The sequence below is a fragment of the Vicugna pacos genome, chromosome X (genome assembly GCF_048564905.1).
Source record: "Vicugna pacos chromosome X, VicPac4, whole genome shotgun sequence".
Taxonomy (NCBI): Eukaryota; Metazoa; Chordata; class Mammalia; order Artiodactyla; family Camelidae; genus Vicugna; species Vicugna pacos.
This window is the reverse complement of record NC_133023.1, coordinates 92,917,205-92,936,067: the sequence shown is the minus strand read 5'-3', so window position 1 is coordinate 92,936,067 and position 18,863 is coordinate 92,917,205. Positions and strand designations below refer to the sequence as shown.

The following is an 18,863-nucleotide window of genomic DNA, read 5'->3' as shown; positions in this document are numbered from 1 at the left end:
AGACTCAGCCGGCACATCAGAGCTTAGAGCAGCAGGTAAACACAGCCTCACATTTGGAGTTGTCCAAAGGCCATCCTCACAGTGATCCAGACGGTAAAAAAGGAGGAATTCATCCCACTTTACATAAAACGAAACTGCTGTTTCAATGCACAGAGAGGACAGAAGAGGGATGGAGCAGAGCTCAGCGAGGGACGAAATGTTCTGAGGGAGACACTGGGAGGGACTTAATCCCACCCCAGGACTCAGCTCACTGGCCCCCAAGCCCCCAACGTTGCTGTTCGGAAACACTGCTGCCACCCCCTGCCCCTTACGCAGCGATGGGACTGGACAGAGTGGGCACTCATTCACGGAAATACCAGCTGCCAATATACAGCGAGCTCCACCCAATCAATCGGATGGGAACAGTCTGAGTCCTGAGTCCTGAGGACCCTGTCCTAAAGGGACATTCCTTCTTTCTTTGCTAATTCCTGGCCCTGCAGCTGGAAAGAATCTTTCGGGCAATGGAGCTTGAGGATGGCCTGCACCTATTTATTAGGAGAGGCCTGTTAGGAAATGGATGGCTTCCTGGGTTCAAGCCCCGAGGCTCTGCTGTGTGACCTTGGGCACATCCCTTCCCCTCTCTGGGCCCCAGTTTCCTGATCTATCACATCACCTTGGGTTAGATGGCCCCAATCTGATGTAGTATTTAGTCATGTACCTTTCCTTTAATAAACCTTATTTGAGTGAAGTCTTCCTGTAGGTACCGGGGATTGAGCAAGAGAGGAGTGAGGGCCATTCTCTGTTCTAAAGAAGCTCATACGCCCATTCTGTAACGTTTTTTGGTCATGCTTTTCCTTCATGCTGACTTACCTTTTCAGAAAATGCCCCCGCTTCCGTTGGAGAATGGAAATTGGCAAGGAGAGAGGGAAAAGGTCCAATTTGCGCCTTTGCTATTTTAGGGGAGGTTGAAATTACAAGCCAAAGTGGAGTGATGCGCTCACTGGAGTGACCTCCGTTCCCCCAACACGGGAGACAACTCAGGTCCTCTGCTTGTGAAGTGGTTTGAGCTCTTAGGCGTGAGGCATTATTACATAAATTCAAGCTCGCTCCTGATCCTTAGTACCCTGAGTTGCCTGAAGGGGGGAATGGCACTGCCTGCGTGTGCAGCCCGGGCGCTCGGGCCGCCGTTGCAACCGGAGCGAGGAGCGCCCGCCCGCACCACCTGTCCCCGCCGGCATTCCAGAGTAGAGGCCGAATTGGCAGCAAGCCGGCCCGGATCAGTCGCCGCCTCAGTCCGCGCGGGCCCTCCTAGGGGTGTGTCTCGCGGATTCAACTCCCAGCCGCTCCTGGACGAGCCCCTAAAGGCTTCTTCCTCTCTGGCGGGAGCCGCGCGCGCCCCTCTCTTCGCGCTGCTGCCCCGAGGCCGCCGCAGGCGGATGCACGACCTCAGGAGACGCTGGGACCTGGGCTCCCTCTGCCGGGCCCTGCTCACCCGGGGCCTGGCCGCCCTGGGCCACTCGCTGAAGCACGTGCTCGGCGCTATCTTCTCCAAGATTTTCGGCCCCCTAGCCAGGTACGTTTTAGGCGAAAGCGGGACTCGCGCTCCCAAGCCGGGGCGCGCGGGACCCGTGCGGGGAGGGAAGGCAGCCGCGCGGGGAGGGAAAGGTGCAAAGTTCCAGCTGGCCCGTGGCAGGCGGGCTCGGCGGGGGGGGGGGTGGGGGGCCCCGGAGGCGCGCAGCGTTTGGCCGCGCTGCGGCTCCCCCCGCGCGGTTCCGGGAGCACCGGGAGCGCAGCGTCGCCGCTGGCGAGCCGCGCTGCCAGCAGACTTCTTCCCTCAGGGGAACTCCGAACGCCCGGCTCCGAGCTCTGTCGAGGCGGCCCCCAAGGTGGGCAACCGGGTGCCGGCAAGAGGAGGGCTTCGGGGCGCACGGGGAGGGAGCCCGAGAGTCGGGCAGGCGAGGAGGCGGCTGCGTGCGCGCCGAGGGGACTGGGGGCAGACACGCCGGGGACAGTCCGGTGGGCGAAGCAGGATGGGAATGGGAGCCACGGAGCCACCGAGAGGGGAACGAGACGCGCGGGGGCTCAGACCCGGGGCGTAAGCTGGGGAGTGGGGCAGCCAGGACAGGCGGGGTCCCACGGGTACGAAACCCCGCGAAGCGGCTCCGGAGAGCTCCAGCGCGGGGAGAGGGCAGGCGGCCAGCGGGAAGGAGTCGGGGGGAGGGGGGGTGTGTGTGCGGCAGAAGCCACAGCGCTGAGCCTGCCGGGAAGGAAGGAAGCGGAGAAGGGCGCCGCCGCCGCCGCGGTGGAGTACTCGGTGCCGAGGGGAGGGGGAAAGGGGCGCAACGGCGGCGCCAGGGCGAGGGGGCGGTGCGGGCGCACGGCGAGCGCGGGCTGAGCTGCGGGATTGACGTAAGGAGCTTGGGTTTCCCCCAGCGTCGGGAACATGGATGAGAAATCCAACAAGCTGCTGCTGGCTTTGGTGATGCTCTTCCTCTTTGCCGTGATCGTCCTCCAATACGTGTGCCCCGGCACAGAATGCCAGCTCCTCCGCCTGCAGGCGTTCAGCTCCCCGATGCCGGACCCGTACCGCTCGGAGGATGAGAGCTCCGCCAGGTTCGTGCCCCGTTACAATTTCAGCCGCGGCGACCTCCTGCGCAAGGTAGACTTCGACATCAAGGGCGATGACCTGATCGTGTTCCTGCACATCCAGAAGACCGGAGGCACCACTTTTGGCCGCCACCTGGTGCGCAACATCCAGCTGGAGCAACCGTGCGAATGCCGCGTGGGTCAGAAGAAATGCACTTGCCACCGGCCGGGTAAGCGGGAGACCTGGCTCTTCTCCAGGTTCTCCACAGGCTGGAGCTGCGGACTGCACGCCGACTGGACCGAGCTCACCAGCTGCGTGCCCGCGGTGGTGGACGGCAAGCGCGACGCCAGGCTGAGACCGTCCAGGTAAGTGCGCACCCGCGGCGGAGCAGGGCCCGGGAGCAAGGGAGCGGACGCGGGCCGGGCCGGGCGGAGGGCCAGGAGGCGCGGCGGCCGCTACCGGCAACCGGGGGGACACCTCGGCGCCCCTACAGTGGCGCCCCGGCTGGGCAGGCGCCGGGCGCCCTGGCGCGCGCGCTCCCCGTGCTGTGGCGGCCGCAGGAAGCTGTGGGCTCCGACCCGGGACGGCTCGACTGTCTGCCTGCCTGCAGGTTGGCCTGCTTGGCGGCTGGGAGTGCGCGCGGGGGAAGCGGCCGGGAGGCCCGGAACGAGCGCCCCCCGGCCGCCGCCGGGACAAGGTACCGCACGCAGGCTCCACACTGGAGCGCCGGAAAGAACCGCGCTCGGCGTGTAGCGTCCCCGAGCCCCTCCAGCCCTCTCCTTTTCTCCGCACTCCGGTTCCCAAGCCTCCATCGCTCTCTCTTCTTTCCCGCTCCCGCATTCTCCACCTTTCCTCCTTCCTCTCGCTTCCTCTGTTTGCCTTTCTCTCTTTCTCGTGCTCGCGATCTTGTCAGCTCCTGGCCGTTCGCTCTGCCTCCGTTTTCCTCTCACTTTGCTTCTTTCTCTTTCACCTTTTGGTTTCTTTCTCTCCCTTCCTGACTTTTGTCGCCTTTTTCCTCCTTTCTCTCCACTGGCCCTGCTCTCCCTGGGAGAATGAGTATCTCTCTGCGGCTGTTCGTGGACACCCAGAGAGAACTCTCGATACCAGCTTGCACCCCTCACTCCAGTTTGCTCCCAGGGCATCCGCGGCGCTTTGCGAGCGCGAGGGGGCACCCCTCGGGCCGAAAGGCGCTGCCCCGGAATCCCAGTGGGTTTCTGTCTTGAGAAGCCGCTCCAGATTTACAAACTCTGGCCCCGGAACAAGGCACCGCCAGCCCACTTGCTGGGAACCCAGAGCTGATGCGGAAAGAGCTGTTTTATGAAGAGCCTTTATAGCCAGTTGCTTTTGAAGCTAGGGCATTTCCCCCCATCCAACTGCAGCGCCGGGCTGATGGAGGTCATGGAGCACCATAAAAGAGGAGGGGTAGGAAGGGCTCTTTGGGATGCAGTTGCCCCAGTCAGGGCTCCCATTTTGCCACTCTCCCTAAAACAAATCTGGGCTGCGGCAGGGAGTCCAGGGAATGGACAGAGTGAGTCTGGTTGACATGGCCGTGCTCTCTGCCTTCCCGTGGAGGTGACCACAGGGGTCCTCGAGGCTGCTACTGTTGCAACAGCGTCTGCCTACTGGACAGGCTCCCAACTTCTTCCTCTGCCTTCCCAACCCCTCATGGTGAGGGGTTCTCTGTGCCCTGGAACATGGCGACGTCTTGTTGGTGCCTCTTGGAATGCAACAGCCAGTGCAGTTTCTTCTGTCCAGCTGCAGGCGAACAGGGCCCTCTGACTTTCTGGTCACCACTGAGATTTAGCGGAAACCTCATTCCCTACTCACTTTTCCATCCCTCAGTTTACAGTTTCTTTTTGAATTCTGGAATCTGTTGAACTTTCATTTCCCTTCCAGCTTTAACCATTTGTTTGCTTTACCCCCATCTTAAGAGAACCTTGGCCCTAGGAAGGTTGCTGCCTCAATGCATTGTGAGAATTGTGTAAGGCATTGTCACCACAAGATGCTGGTATTTAAGAAGTTCCCAAACAAGTTGGCAATATTGAAAATAATCCCTCTTGCCGGTGGAGCCTGTAGGTGTAGGGAGGGGTGGTGATATAAAAAGCTCCTGAGGGTAAAAGTAGAATTCCACAGCTGTGACTGTGGCAGAGGAGTAAAAATGAGGTCTTGGCCACTAAGGGATCCTAGCCTTGTCTGGAGTTCCACAGGGCACGTGTGCCTTTTAAAATCTTCTTGGATGTATAGGGCAGGGTGTAACATGGTCTGTAGACACCCATTATTAATGTGGCCTGGATTATGTATTTGGTGGCCACTGTCCTCTGGTGGAATCTTTCGGAAATTTGCCATGAGATAACCAGGACCCCTCAAGGAGAGGGGTCAGCCTCTGGGACTGTCCCTAGCTAAAGCAAACTTATTTGAAATGAAACAAGATTTTCTTGGTCATCAAAAGGGTGATACCACAGTGCCATCTAGTCTAATCAAAGAAGAACCACTTTTTAAAGAGTCAGAGTGACTGGATCTTACAGTATTCACAAAAAAGAAATAAAATTTGCTAGAGAAACACATGGCTACCCCAGAGGCACCTTTTATATTTCATTAATTCCTGCCCACCTCCGGAAAGCTTCATCTTGAAGGATAGTGCTAGCTTGAGGGTTCCAGAATTTCCCAGGATATTGACAAATCCCTGCTTACAGGACCAGTTCTGGGAATTCTGATCATCTGTACGATCAAAGCTATGGATACATGTGTGACGGTGAGAGAGCGAGTGTGTGGGTGTGTACGTGAGTGTGGGGGTGAGTTTATTGAACTTTCAGAGCCAGAGGCAGCTGCGCCGGTGGTGATGCATGCGGGCGAAGAGCTAGTCTCAGGAGATGGGGAAGCCAGCCGTGGGGAGTTCCCGTGGAGAGCAGCCTTCCATGCCAGCTGCTGGGCTCCGGGCTCCGCTGGGCTGAGGGGAACAGCAGCTCTGTTTGTTTGGCCTGGGAGTTCCGACACCTGGGCTGTAGTTCCTGGCCAGCCATGAACCAGCTGTGTGACATTGGACCAAAGCCTGCCCAAGCCTTGTACGTGTGGAGAGTGCCTTCCAGTTTCCTAGGGGCTGTCACATCCCTTATCTCTGGTATTTCTCTGTGAACTTGCACTCTCTGTAGGAAGAGGGCAGAGCGGCCCGCAGTCTCCCCATTTATCAGATGAGAGTGAGGCCTAAAGGGGTTGAAGGACTTTCTCAAGGTCACAGAGCTCTTGAGTGGCGCAGCAGAACTCTTCCCCCAGTCCTGGCTGATTCCACAGTCCTTGCTCAGTTGCGACTTGATGAACAAGGGTTTTTGTGAAAACACAGCGAGGTGTTTCATATGAGTCATTTACCACAAAGTGAACACTCTGAATGTTAAGTAGTGTTGTTATCACCGACATCATCGCCATTTCCAGTCATTTTACACATGTGAATTGGGATGAGTGATTGGACTAGGATGGCCACACCCCCTGGGAGAGAAGGAGATTTCTCCCTCCCTGAGGCTTCATGCTGACAGGAGAAGGTCTCTTGGCCGGATGGCAGAGGGGCCTCTCATTGCCGTGTGGGAAATCGCTGCAGAGCTGAGCAGGCAGGGAGGATGCTAGGGGCCTAGTGAATGAGCGTCACTAGGAGCCCTCAGTGGCGACAGGGGCCACCTTCTGACTCACAGCCATCCATCCACATTAGGTGGGGGCACGAGAGGCCATCGTGGCTGCCAGCCAAGACCCGAATCCTGCTCCCAGGGCTACATTTGAGATGCTTCCCTGCCTCAGCGGAGGGTGAAGTGCTTGGGTGATATATAACTGCTGAGCGGAAACGGCTGCCATCACGTTGCCTGGAGAGGACAAAGAGAGAGTGCTGGGCTGGCAAAAGGCACAAGTTGTTTATTAAGAGTAGTATTTCTTTAAAAAAAACCCCTAGAAATTGCATGTCATACATCTGGCTGCCCATATGTTGTTTGGGGTCAGAGAAGGGTCCTGCTCATTCTAGAATTTCTAAGACCCTTTTTGAAAATGTAGCAAAACATTGTTGCTGACCAGTACTTAAAACTCCCAAATTCTGCAGGCTTCTCTCGGGCCAAATTCCCTCTGTTTGTAGCCAACTCTCAGTGCAACATTGGTGGGAGGGTGGGAGGAATTCAGAATCCAGTGCAAAGAAACTGGCACGAGCCTCATTCTTCTTCCCCAGGTACCGGGAGGGGGCTGGGGGCAGGGGCAGATTAGGTTCTGTGACTCTTCAAGTCACAGAATCTCATCATCATATTCATGCTGCATCCCAGACTTTTAGCATCTCTCCATTTCCAGGCAGTCACATGGAAGTGTAATTAATTGTCATCTAAAATCCTCTAGGTTATCCTGACAGGAAAGGACTAAAAGGCATTTATATGGAGAATAGCTTTCTTTCTCTTTTTTGCTTTTGTCATTTTTAATACTTGCAATAAAGGCTTCCTTTTACTTCCTTTTCTTTTTAAAAAGGTGGCTCTATTTTGAAAGAACCATGTCTTAGTAAGAACTCCACAGTGCACGTGCCTGCTCATGCCTCACGTGCGCATGCTCCCACTCCTTCCCCTCGGGATCGTGCCGTGAAGCAGGATGACAGGCCTGTGGTTCAGGGCAAGGAGGCAGCGAGTGAATGGACCAGTACAGGCAGCAATGCTGTCCTTCTGGTCCCTCAGGCCGTAGGCCGCTGGGCTCTCACAGGGGTAGCTTCACTTAGCCAAGGATACTAAGAGGATACTGAGAGCCATTATACCCTCCCACATATTTCGCAGGAGAAGGGGAGAAACTCACCATAATAACATTTGTAGAACCCCAGAGGTACTAGTTAGTATCTTTGCACAGTGGAAAACACGTTGCTGGAGTCCCAAGGAAGCTCAAAGTTCTCAAGGTAGTACAAAAAGGTATTCAGAATTAGATTTTCTTAATAGTAGTTTTAGATTAGTGCTGTTATGTGGCAATAAGAATGTTCCAGCTTGTCTTTTATAGATATCTATCGTCAACTTAAGTAGCATGAAATGACATTAAAGAATAGTCATCTCTTCCATCTGTCATTCATTATACAAAATTTTGTGAAACTGCACATTATATTCCAGGGAAGACACGTCATCTTTGCTCTCATAGAGCTTCCAGTAGAACAGGATAATTTGGCATTTTAGATATTTAATAAAGAAGATGGATTTTGTTTGAAAATGGCTTGAATATCAATAATGTCTTTAAAATGTCATACCTTTACCAGTGTATATTTTAGAAAGAAAGAAAAGTCCATCTGTTTATGTAACAGTTTAAGTCTAATCAGCAAACCTTGTGGAGTAAGTATTATGACTTCTGCTAGCAGCTCGGGGAGATTAGAGCCCAGACAAAGCCAAGAAAGCCAAGGTCACCATCTTCAGCCTCAGGTCCATTCAGATTAGATGGTAAAGCGCACAACTGTGGACTATTCTCAGGTTGGGGTGGGGAGGAACTTGTGATTTGGGGCAAGTCCATTCCCCTTGTAAAATGGGAGGTTCACAAGATGCTTTCTAAGGCCCTTTCCTTTGTGAAGTATGAGGAACAGACCAGAAAAAAGAGAGATCTGTTCAGAGAGGCTTCTGAGAGTAGGTGGCTTGTATTTAGAAGAAAGGAGACATTGTGGGTGGGCATGGCATCCTGAGACCAAGTCCCCTCACCTAGCCAGGACTGTCCAGACTCGAGAAGGTTCCTGCTTGGGGAAAGGTTAGGGACCCTCACTGTAGAGGTCCTGGAACGGCAGTGAGGAAGTTGAACCCCAGTGAGGATGAGAAGCTCTTTCCCGGCAGGAATGTAAAAACGTAAAAGTAAATGAAGGCTGGAGTCCAGTTAAAGGTACCTCCGTGATTTCCAGTCTGTGATCAAGGTGGTACCCTTGACAAAATGGAGAGGTTGAGAAGCGGATGTAGTTTGGGCTGGGAGCGTACTAAGAGTTGTGACTGGTTTAAATTGCCTGCACTTCTAGTGGGCAAGGCTTGTAAGGCAGTGAGAACTGGGTCTCAGAGCAGGTGAGCGCTTAGTTGTGTATGTGGGAGTCTGTGAACCCAGTTAATCTGAATTCACAGTTGGCATTGTTATTTAAATGATAGCTGCCATTCACACATGGGACTCTGAGCCAAGGAAAAGACTGTTTGAATAGAGGAAAGGATCAACAGTTATGGTTACATAAAAATGAGAAATGTTCAGCTGTCCAAAAATATCCAAAATGAAAAGGCATATGACAAACTGATGAAAATATGCACAACAAATAAAACAGACAAAAGGCTGACATCCTTCCTGTATAAAGAACTCCTACGAATTGATCAGAAAAACAAAGGATATGGCCAGACAATTTGCAACATGGGGACGGCAGAGCTAGTTTACAGACGTGGAAAAGCTGTGTAGTCTCATTGGTACTAAAGAAATGCAAATTTAAATAATTATATGTAGGAAAACCTTTTTGCTTCTCAAATTAACCCAGATTAACCACCACCACAACAACAACAGCTCAGTATACATCACCACCACCATCCAGCAATAAAAGGTAGCAGTCAGTACTGATGGGTAAACCCCATCATTCTCATACATTGTTGGTGGAAATGTAAAATCGAATGATTCTTTTGGAAATAAAATAGATAATTTAAACAGAGAACATTGAAAAGATTTATTTCTTTGACCCATGATTTCTTTTCTGGGATTTTACTGAAAAACAATCCTTTATATGTATTTTTCACTTACTCATTTATTTATTCACTTATTCGTAAATATTTACGGAATATCTCCTATCACTGTGCTATGTGCTGGAGGCACAGTGAAGAACCAGGTAGATGTGGTCCCTGCCTTCATGGAATGGGAAAGACAGACATAAAACAAATAATTACTTACAATAGTGAGAAGTGCCATGGGGGACAAGTATAGGGTGATGTGAGCATGGTATCCTAGGAGCTACCTGGAGTTATCTGTAAAAGTTATCTCCACATATAGGAGAATGGTTCAAGAAATCTCAGTACATCCACTGGAACGATTATTTCAAAACCATTTAAATGTCCTTTTTAGAGTTTGGAAAATTGGTAGTGATTTAATGCTAAGAGAAAAAGAGATAGACAGTGATGAACCCACTGGACCCAGTATGACGGTATGACTATGATTATGAGACCGAGACGGGCAATTCATCTTTTAATCCTTCTCAAATCTAAGCATAAAAGACAAAGAATGGAAGAAAAACATCAAGATATCAATAGATCAATTAGTGATTTCTTTTCTTCCTCTGTTTCTCTAAAGGATTTTAATTTCCTCTGTGAGTATGCACTACTTTTATAATAAAAGTAAATATTAATGGTTTTTAAAATGATGCTTTATTATGCCTGTGATAAATTACACCCATCTGCTTTTTGGTTCCTAAAGACGATGGCTGGTTATTTCATTAGCCTCTCGATATTCTGGGAGTCCCTAATGAGGAAAGCAGCCTCAGCTAAGTAAACTCTCAGTCTGAAAGGCAGAGGTGGCAAGTCAGGCATCGGCTGTTGATTTTGCTGATGATTGGCTGTTATCATATTCCAAGGAATCCATGGAGCTCTTATACCAGAACACTATAGAGATATTTGAGTGAATTGCTATTGCTTGTTCTCTGTTTAAAAATTAAATGGAACAGGAAATTAGTAACGGTACACAGTTGGAAATACAAGGCTTACTCTGCTTGGCCAGAGCCACCCAAGATAGCCTGGATTTTGAATGTTCATGATGTCAGAGCTAATGGTCTGGTTAAAAGAGTGAAGTTTGGGGTTTGAACAAGGGCTGTAGTTCTAAGCATCCATCACTGAGAGCTTAGATCAGTTTGTACATGTGTTGCCCTCATCTAGGAGAGAAGGAGAGTCCGTTCTGCTGGAGCATCATCCTCCTAGAGCAGTTTGACTTCACAAGAGCATCGCCGCCGGTTAACTGTAAATTCAGTGGAGTAGAACACTTCACTCCTTAGCTGCTCTGGATACCTGAGGGGCCACTAAGTACAATGAGGTTCAGAATCTTACTGTTGAAACTCTGCTGGAACTACATTCTAGGCACAAGTTATTTTGACAGTGTAAAGAATGTGGTTCACAGTTGGAAAGCTAATACCAACATTCTGTGACAAATAAGATGAGATATTTAGTCACCGAGTTAGAAACAAAGGATATAGGTGGAAATGTTCCCTCTTCCATCAAAGCATAATGAAGACTCCAATCAATGGTCTATGTCTTCTAATACAGTGCCACTGTAGGCTTAGAGAAATATTTGTCTCAACTTTAGTCAAATATTTATTGGCAAAAGAGCTTTTCTAGTTTCTAGGTATTGGACTTTGCAGATTATTCAATTGGTTTTAGTACATCCCATTTCTTATTTCTGCCATTTTGCCTCTAAGAACAGTGTGGAAGACTTTGACACATTTCAGAGCATTAAACTAAATAAATCTGTCTTGCACATTCCACTGTGCTTTTTCTGGAATATTATAAATATTCAAATATAGGCACACATGCAAATTCAAAATAAAATTCAATACATGCAAATTCGGCATAAATTCCATATTTATAACTTAGCAATAGTTTTGAACTTGTTATCCTATGATATAAATGTATCAAATATGAGCTCATGGGAATTACCAATAAATATATTTTTTCTAATTAGACTGTGGGTTCTTTTTTAGTCACAATTTAAGCTTCAGTTCTGGGACATATTATAAGAGAATAATTTGCACTTCATTTACTCTGAATTGTCAAGAATCGTGTTCTTTCCCGATGTAAATGTCTGCAAAAAGGACTTCTTATTCAGTTTGATTGCTTTTTGAATTTTACTAGTAGAGATGCCCTAGTGAGCCTAAGAGAATTGGTTTGTTTCTTGTGAAGAGTTTAGTTCTAGTGAATCACTTCCATTCGCTTTACTGAAGGAATACAGAGCAGTTGAAATGTACAATACATTGATTTACATCAAATGAATTAGGCTTGTGTGCACTGTTCCTTGCAGTAATTGACTTATTTCCCATAACTGTACTAATAAAGACAAACCTTCAGTATAGTATCAGCTCAGATTCACTCATGGAGATCACTGAACTTTTTGCTAACTTCCTACAAGAGAGTGAATGCAATTAAAGAGTGTTCAGAAATTGACTAGAGTGGCCAGGTTACAGCCAGGAAACATGAAGGTACTTTTAAAAGGCTCTTTGATCTTGGCAGCCAACTCCTCAATTGTTACAGTAAATAGAAGTTGACTTAAACTCACCAGTTGAAAGACATAGATTATCACAATGGATGAAAATACAAAATCCAGCTATATGCTGTTGTATTTAAGAGACAAAACTAAAACATTAGGACCCAGGTAGAATTGGAATAGATATACTGTGTAAACACTAACCAGGAAGCGATGTAGCTAAACTGACTAAGGCAAAACCTTTTGGGGGGACAAACAGGATCATTGATAAAATGTTCAGTTCTTCACATAACAATACTAAACCTGTATGCCTTTAATACAGTAGTTTTGAAATATGAAGCAAAAACTGACAGAGCAATAAGGAGAAATTGTAAAATCTACTAACCTCTTTCAGAAATTGATAGATGAAATGTGTAAAAAATCAGTAAGGATACAGAGGATTTGAATGACATGGTTAACAAGCTCAGTGTAAGAGATGCACATCCAATTAGAATACATATTCTTCTCAAGCACATATGGAGCATTTTTGAAAATAGACCATATACTAAGCCATAAAGTTGGACTAGAAAAACTTCAGTGAATAAATATCTTACAGACCATTCTGTCTGACTGTGCAGTGCTTAGTCATTGGATATGACCAATCAGGAAGGATCAAGCCATATCTGAATTCATGAGAAGAAGCTTAGTAGGTTGATATATTTGGAGGTATTCTGACCACATCAAGCTTCTTAATTCACATGCAAGAGTGAAGAACTCCATGTTAGCATCTACATAATGTACATCAAAGATTCAACACCTAGCATGTAATATGTGTTTAAAAATTATGGCTGTAATTATTACTTACATTTTGTTGTCATTACCCATGTGGGGAACCTTTGCAACTTTAAAGGACTATAAAAATCTTTGCATTTGGCAAATTATGTAGCAGTAATGGGAGAACTTGTCTTTTGTGAAAATAAAAATCTCCATGACATATAAAATACTCAGATACATTTCTCCAAGGTTCATTTGGGTGAACATTCATAAGGCCCTTTCCCACAAACATACAGATATCCAACAAGCCCACAAAAATATACCAAATCAAACTTCAGAAAGATCATATCTAAGCTATATATATGCACACACATACATACACAGTATTTGTAACCTCTACATTACACATGTTATCTGTACTGGAGTTTGCAAACCACAGGTCATATCTTGTCTCTATTTTTGTAGATGAAGTTTTATTGGGACACAACCAAAGAAAAAGTGAACAACTCCAAGACTTAGACAAAAAGAAGTGCTGTAAAGTGATGGTTTGACCCGTGTAGCTTGGCCGGACTTTCTGTGAAGACGTATTAGTGTTTTGACGTACCTACTGAGCCAGGCCCTATGCCCAGGGCATGACGTATATTTTTCTCATTTAATCCGTGAAACAACCCTCTGAGATAGATGTTTGAAAAACCCATTTAAAGATGAGAAAACAGAGAATTGGATGAGGTAAATAATCTGCCCAAATTTACACAACCAATCAGTATTGGAGTTGGCATTTAAAACCAACTGGGCCACCTGGCCTGTCTGACATGTTTTAATGTCCACTAAATTCTCAGACAAATCTCCAAAAGCCTTTACCCTCTATTTTATTTTTTGTTTTTTAAATTGAAGTATAGCTGATTTACAATGTGTTAGTTCCTGGTGTTCAGCATAGTGATTTAGTTATACATATATATGTTGATATATATTGTTTTTCATTACAGTTCATTGCAAGATATTGGATATAATTCCATGTGCTATACAGTAGGACCTTGTTGTTTATCTATTTTATATATAGTGTGTAGCTGCTAGTCCTAAACTTGTAATTTATCTCTCCCCCTACTTTCCCCTTTGATAACCATAAATTTGTTTTCTTTATCTGTGAGTTTGTTTCTGTTTTGTAAATAAGTTCATTTGTATCATTTTTTTAGGTTCCACACATAAGTGGTAACATATGATATTTGTCCTTCTCTGTCTGACTTACTTCACTTAGTATGATAATCTCCAGGCCCATCCATGTTGCTGCAAATGACATTATTTCATTCTTTTTTATGGCCGAGTAGTATTCCATTGTATAAATATACTATATTTTCTTTATCCACTCATCTGTCAATGGGCGTTTAAGTTGCTTCCATGTCTTGGCTACTATAAATAGTGCTGTTGTGAACACTGGGGTGCATGCATCTTTTCAAATTAGAGTTTTCTCTGGATATATGCCCAAGAATGGTATTGCTGGATCACATGGTAACTATTTTTAGTTTTTTAAGGACTTCCGTACTGTCTTCCATAGTAAAAGCCTTTACCCTCCTTTTTGGCTCTATGCCTGTGCAGGTTAAGTGGAATGGAGACCTGAAGTGACTGTCTGGAGATACCAGAATCCAACCTGTTAGCTGATTTTTTAAAAGCACCTTTTAAAAAGTTTAATAAAACTCACTCTTTAAAAGTGTATTATGCAGCTCTTCTCTCTGAAACAAGGATTTAGATATACAAGATACTGCAAATGCTTTCAACAATGTTTTACATGAAAGAATTATGTTTTAGGGGGAATAAAAATAGAAGTAATTATGGTAGAGGAAAAGAGTCAGGTTTTTTTTTTTGTTTGTTTTTTTCAGGTAGAGAAAGTGAGGACCAAAGACCTTGACTGTATTTTAATTTATGCCCCATGTGAACTCAAAATATGGCTCATACACTTCACAAGATTTGTAAGAAACCAAAGCATCTTATTCCTCCTGGAATTTTGGCAATTGCCTCATTAGCAATGTTATTTGCACTGCTCTGACCATGGCCTGTTTCTATAAATGACGATTTATTTTATTTTATTATCTTTTTTCTGCACTTGGTCTGTGTAGACACAGCCTTTGGAGGTCGTGTGAATGAATTCAGCCAGGGCAGCTCATAGAATCTTGGATTATGAGGAGCCAGTAAAATAAAGATACTTTCTCTCAAATTCAAGTGCGGGGTCCCAGAGAAAATGAATCCTGAAGCCTGCCCTTATCCAAGGAGCTCATCATGAAGATAATAAAAATGTATTTTATTCCGGAAATAACCAAGTGAGGGGAGCAAATTCCCGTAAAGGGAACTATTCTCTCTCCTTTGGAAGAGGCAACTTTAGAAAAGAGCCATTAAAGAGAGTGTGCAGATTAGCATGGATTTACCAGTCTGGCAGACATGGTGGGGTCAGCAAAGAAATGAGGTCGAAGGCATGGAAGGATGGTAAAATGACTCCCAGTACAGAGGAGAGTTTGACCTCGGGATGATGGCCACCTCAGCAGATGCGTCATGACTGAGACTTTGCTATGTAGAAGATTGAAAAACTGTTTAAGCCTATTTGTCATATACACTAGAGGCAAACATATTTATCATTTTTGTGATTGGTTTTGCTGAAAGTGGTATAGTATGTTCTACCAGTGTCATAGGCCAACTAGAACTCATTAAAGCAGTGCTGAAGGGAGGCATACTGGGGTGAATGATGCGTAGTAGGCTGCTTATGAAAAATTACTTCAATAAAAATTCTAATGAACACGTAGAAATGATTTTATGCATAAACACACTACAGGATTAAGAAAGATAATTAGACTAAGATGAGAATAGGGAGCTGAAGAAAGGTATTTAAAAATATTTTGCATTATTGGACAAAATGGTCTGTGTCTATTTCTCCTTTTAGATAAGGATTCTTGCTTAGCATCTACGGTATTCTCAATTTGTTCCTTGTGACTTGGAAGCAAAGCAAGAGAAAAAAAGATAACACTTTAGCATTAGTATAGCATTTTACAATCTTCTGGCAGCTTTTGTATTTATCGCCATATGGGTGTACATTAAATCTGCATCTTACTCTCATTTCTATGTTTATGAAGTTATAGAGATGTACACATGCGCACACAAAATAATTAAGCAAGTGATATGTGTTTGACAATGTTTGGTGACTTAATGCCAATTAGAGAGTTAAAAAAGAAACTCTTGCTTTTCTAATCCAATTGCTTGTGTGCTTTTAGGTTTGTGCACTTAAGGACGGAATCCATTTAAAGTGCCACAATTTGCATACATGCAGCTTTGAGTGAGACTTCTATTTATTCCAGATGGCCTTGAAAAAATTATTATTGAGGGGCTTAGAGGCCTAGATGTCACAAGATCCATTAGGATGAGACTAAACTCACACTTTTTGGTTTTCAGCAGTTTCTTCTGTCCAGGAGGGGGTATACTTTTGATTTGGGGGGAGCTGAAGGTGTGTATGTGGCTTGGCTAGACTGCTAAGTATAGCCAAATGAGCTCAGCTCAGCCCTCAATGAGGGAGTCCTGTGTTGCAGACACCTTGCCTAATCCTGTTGTAGGAAAGTGGCTCATCATTTTCCAGAGTTTAGCAGAATGCTACGTTGGAGGCTTACATACAGGATTTGTATGCATGGAAGTTAGCAGTTACATTGATGACAGTCTCTCCCCTTTGAAAAAATGTGGTTGGATTGGAAGGAGCAAGATTGTGATGCTCTCCATTGACTGTCATGTTTGTTTTGCTTTTAAACCATAGTGATGTCACCGATATTCATTGTAGGAAGGTTATGGTACTAGTATCAAGAGACTGGGTGTGGAGTCTCAGGTTGTGACCTTTGGCTGGGAATATCTTCTCTAGTGAATGTCACGGAGGTCAGATTTCCATGCCGATGGCAAACAAGCCAGGGACCACAAACATCCTGCTCTTCTTGTTTGCTGGGGTCTGGCTCCGGGATGGAGCTTTTTCTGGTTAATGGAAAGGAGCTCTCGTATGCAGTGAGCCTGCTAAGGTGGAGGTACCTGAGTGCCAGAAAGCCCGAAGACTGCGCAGCTGTATCATTTGGCTTTTGGTTGCATACCTTGGTGGTCTCTGAATTTAGCCTAGCACAAGAAACCTGCATGAAGAAAACAAATATTCTCCCAGAACTTCAAGTGGGTAGAAATAGTCAAGAAATAGTGGGAGTTTTGATTATAATGTCAGAAGCTAAAGTTGGGTCTGAGAAAGAGAAATACCACTGGGAAAAAAGGTAAACTCTTGCCACAATTAAATGGCAGATTGCCTCTGAGTGACTCTGACCTTGCCCTCCTAGGTATAGCTTTGGGGACAGTGTATCCACATCTGCTTCAGGGCCCTTGAGGGAGGCAATGGCCTTGTGCAAACCGGCAGCTTTAATATTGAGCACCTTAGGTCTTGGGGTCACTGGTGGCTTTCAGTTTGGAATTCTGGGGCACCGTGGTTCTGCTGGATTAGGAGTGAGAGGTAGTTTGGGGTGTCTCCTATGATTCAGCATAATTCATTCGAGATTCATCCAAGCTGTTGCTTGTAACAATAGTTCATTCTTTTTTATTGCGGGAGAGTAATGGTGTTGAGCATCATCTCTTGTCCTTACTGCCCATTTGAATGTCTTTGATTCAGATCTTTTGCCATTTTTAATTGCGTTATTTATTTTCTTTTTTAGTATTGTGTTCTATATATATTCTGGGTACAAGTCCCTTATTGCATTTATGCTTTGCAAATACTTTTCTCTCATTCACTTTCTTCATGATGTTCATTGAGGCACAAAAGTTTTAAGTTTTCATAAAATCCAATTTAACTGTTTTTTCTTTTATCTCTTATGAATGCTTTGCCTAACCCAAGATCTCAAAGATTTACTCCTCTATCTTCTAAGAGTTTTATAGTTTTATCTCTTACTTTAAAGTCCATGATCTATTTTGAGTTATTTTTTGTATATATTGTAAGAAAGGGGTCCAACTTCACTCTTTCCTGTGTGGATATCAGTTGTCCCGGAATCATTTGTTGAAAAGATTTTTTTTCTTTATTGAATTGCTTTGGTACCTTTGTTGAAAATCAGTTGACCGTAAATGTATGCATTTATTTCTAGATTCTTAATTCTATTTTTTAATCCATATAGCTATCTTAATGAAACACCAAATAGTCTCTGACTACTGTTGCTTTGTAGTTAGTTTTAAAAACAGGAAGTGTGAAGCCTTCAGATTTTTTCTTCTCTCTCTAGAATTTTTTGGCTACTCTGGGTACTTTGAATTTCAGTATGAATTTTAAAGTTAGCTTATCTGCAAAGAAGCCAACTGGAATTTTGTTAGAAATTGTGTTGAATCTATAGATCTGTTTGGGGGAACATTAGCATTTAAGTTTTTAAATCCATGAATATGGACTGTCTTTCCATTTGTTTGGATTTTCTTTAATTTCACTCAATGTTTTGCAGTTTTTAGATTATAAGTTTTACACTATTTAAAAAATTTATTCGTAAGTATTTTACTCTTTCTGATGATGTTGTACATGTAATTGTTTTCTTAATTTCATTTTTGGCTTGTTCATTGCTACTGTATAGAAAGACAGTTGATTTTTTAAATATTGATCTTCTATGCTGCAACTTTGCTGAACTTATTTTAAAAATTTCTAATAGTTTTTTAGTGTATTTGTTAAGATTTTTTATACAAGATTATGCCATCTGCATGATACTCTATATAGAGAACACTAAAGACTCCACACAAAAACTGTTAGAACTAATAAATGAATTCAGCAAAGTAGCAGGACACAAGATTAATATACAGAAATCTGTTGCATTCTTTACACTAAAAATTAACTATCAGAAAGAGGAAGTAAAAAAAAAGCCTGTTTAAAGTTGTGTCAAAAAATAAAATACCTAGAAATAAACTTAACAAACGAAGTGAAAGATCTATATGCTGAGAACTATAAAACATTGATAAAGGAAATTGAAGATTATTGAAAGAAATAGAAAGATATTCCATGCTTTTGGATTGGAAGACTTAATATTGTTAAAATGGCCATACTACACAAAGCAATCTGCACATTTAATGTGAGCCCTATCAAATTACCCATGACATCGCTCACAGAACTAGAACAAATAATCCTAAAATTTATATGGAATCACAAAAGACCCAGAATTGCCAAAGCAATCCTGAGGAAAAAGAACAAAGCTGGAGGAATAGCCCTCCAAGACTTCAGACAATACTACAGAGCTACAGTTGTCAAAACAGCATGGTATTGGCATAAAAATAGACATATGGATCAATGCAACAGAATAGAGAGCCCAGAAATAAACCCCCACACTTATGGTTAATTAATCTATGACAAAGGAGGGAA

At 44.7% G+C, this 18,863-nt stretch overlaps 1 protein-coding gene across 1 annotated transcript in view; it reads left to right on the top strand.

The window, feature by feature from the left end:
- Nucleotides 1-868: 868 nt before the first annotated feature.
- HS6ST2 (heparan sulfate 6-O-sulfotransferase 2) overlaps nucleotides 869-18,863 on the top strand; it is a 273,042-nt gene continuing 255,047 nt past the window's right edge. Inside the window, exons 1-2 of the mRNA XM_006215966.3 lie at nucleotides 869-1,552; nucleotides 2,413-2,931. Coding sequence (XP_006216028.1) covers nucleotides 1,125-1,552; nucleotides 2,413-2,931 — 947 coding nt within the window. The 5' untranslated portion in view covers nucleotides 869-1,124. The remainder of the gene's footprint in view (nucleotides 1,553-2,412; nucleotides 2,932-18,863) is intronic.